The sequence below is a fragment of the Eurosta solidaginis genome, chromosome 5 (genome assembly GCF_040869045.1).
Source record: "Eurosta solidaginis isolate ZX-2024a chromosome 5, ASM4086904v1, whole genome shotgun sequence".
NCBI classification, from domain to species: domain Eukaryota; kingdom Metazoa; phylum Arthropoda; class Insecta; order Diptera; family Tephritidae; genus Eurosta; species Eurosta solidaginis.
The window spans coordinates 181,522,447-181,524,815 of record NC_090323.1 but is presented as its reverse complement, the minus strand read 5'-3'; the positions used below and the strand labels follow the sequence as shown (position 1 = coordinate 181,524,815).

General features: G+C 39.7%; 1 protein-coding gene across 1 annotated transcript; it reads right to left on the bottom strand.

Annotated features, from left to right (window-relative positions):
* On the bottom strand, positions 1–1,770 carry LOC137254341 (elongation factor G, mitochondrial-like; the record flags this gene model as incomplete). The annotated part of the gene is made up of 2 exons (XM_067791993.1): positions 1–119; positions 183–1,770. A coding segment is annotated over one exon (1,572 nt), but the record flags the coding sequence as incomplete, so codon positions are not given.
* Between the last annotated feature and the right edge of the window lie 599 nt (positions 1,771–2,369).

Here is a 2,369-nt window from a genome sequence, read left to right as displayed (position 1 = left end):
AACAGTCAACAAGTTCGCGCGATTTGCACTTGGTCTTGTAACTCTGAGGCATACTTAAAAATACTCACCAAACAATCGTCATTTAGCTGATCCATTATATGGTCAATTATGAATCGTTCCTGTTTTATTCGAGTAAAACTGTTTTATTTGTTTTCCACAGAAATTAATTTGTTTGTACATACCTGTTTATGCACCTACTCAAAAGTGCAAGCAACATTTCTTCTTTTCTTGTCCCAATCCCTGCGATTCTTGGTATTGGCGCACAAGCTGTTCTTGTACCTCTGGCAAACATGGGGAATATCGAGAATATTCCATTGTGAATTCTCCCTTACCTTGTGTGGTCGAACGTAATTCCCCCGCATAACCAAACATATCGTTCAGAGGCACCTCAGCATACACAGTAAACCAACCCTCCGAACCATCTGTACCCGTAATAATACCATGACGCTTGCTTAATTGTCCCATAACAGCACCTTGAAACTCTTCCGGTGCTGTCACTTCTACCAGCATTATGGGTTCGAGGATTTGCCACGCACCATCGTGAAACACCTCTTTCATTGCACCATGCGCAGCCAACATGAAAGCCAATTCACTGGAGTCGACAATGTGATGGCCACCATCTGTCAAACGAAAACGTACACCTGATAGTTTATTCCCCGATAGCATACCACGTTCAGCAGCTTCGCGAAAGCCCTTCTCCACACCAGGTATAAATTGTTTCGGTACGTTTGTACCCATTGTATCATCAACAAACTCAAGAATAGTATTTTGATCTGCTGGTAGTGGTTCTAATTTACCTATAATTCGTGCATATTGACCAGAACCGCCAGATTGTTTTTTGTGTAAATAATCGAATTCGCAAGGTTGTACAAGTGTCTCACGGAAAGCCACTTTTGGTTTACCCAAAGTTACTGGGCAACCATACTCACGTTCCATACGTTGAGCATATATTTCCAAATGTAATTCACCCATTCCTGACACAAGTGTTTCCTTAACATCAGCATCGTAATGGAAATGGAAAGTTGGATCTTCTTTAGTGAAACGTGCAATTGCTTTGGCGAAGTTATCTCTGTCCTTTGCATTATTCGGTTTAATGGCCATGGAGACAACTGGTTCTGGTACGAAAATAGATTCCATTGAAATTTTCCCTTTCGGATCAGTTGTGAAGGTATCACCAGAAGCGCAATCGACACCAAACAATGCGAAAATATCACCAGCATAAACTTCGTTCACATCCTCCATATTATTCGAATGTAAACGCACTAAGCGTGGCACACGCACCTTTTTGTGCGTGCGCGCGTTATATATACTGTCACCTTTTTGCAACTTGCCTTGATAGCAACGCAGATATGTCAGTTGTCCGAAACGGCCAGCTTCCAATTTGAATGCCAAACTTAAGAAAGTCTCATTACCATCTCGTGCAGGATTCAGTATAATTTTTTCAGATTCCTTTCCCTCATGTTCAATGAAAGCAATATTCTCCACTTCACCTGGATTAGGAAGGTAATCGATAACTGCATCCAGTAGCGGTTGTACACCTTTATTCTTTAATGCAGTACCCACCATGACAGGTGTGAAAGTGCGTTTGATACAGGTACGTCGAATAGCGCCCTTGATATCAGCCTCCGATGGGAGGTTTTCCTCAAGAAAAAGTTCACCCAATTTTTCATCCACATTTGATAAATGTTCAATTAGCTCTTGGCGACGTTCATACGATTCTGCGCGCATATCCTTTGGTATTTCATCATAACGTAAGTTAATACCATGCCGTAGTAGAAAATGAAATGAAAGAACGGAAAATCACTTGATACACTTCCCGTTGTTTCAATTCATAGGAATTTTACATGCTATACACGGCTATGTATGAATGTGCGCAATTTTTTTTCTTCTTTGCTGCCGGTAAATAGCTACCAGTACGCGGACTTTTTAAGAGGAAAATGTTAGTAGACGAAAAAATGAAAATAGTAGTAGTTGGTAGTTTTTACCAAGAAAACACCAGCTACAGTCAGATGTGTACAGGCAATTAATCATGTACTGTAAAACAAATATCGCACAGTTTCAAAGAAATGACACCTTTAAGACACATAAGCAAGACAAAATTACATGCACGTTTGTATATACCTATGTACAAAGCTTATGCCTATACGATACTCAATTTTTTCCTGTAGCGTGAGTGTGAAATACTGACAAATATGCACCAAGACGTCAAATCACAACAACAATATTCCAAAGTACCACAAGTACTGCCACAAAATAACCGATCTCGGCAAGTTATCGTTTACGTAGAACCTTTTATTTTCGTTCAAATTATTCAAAAAAATTTTCGCTACTCGAAAATTTATTTCCTGCTTAAGTTCTTCAGAAATTTT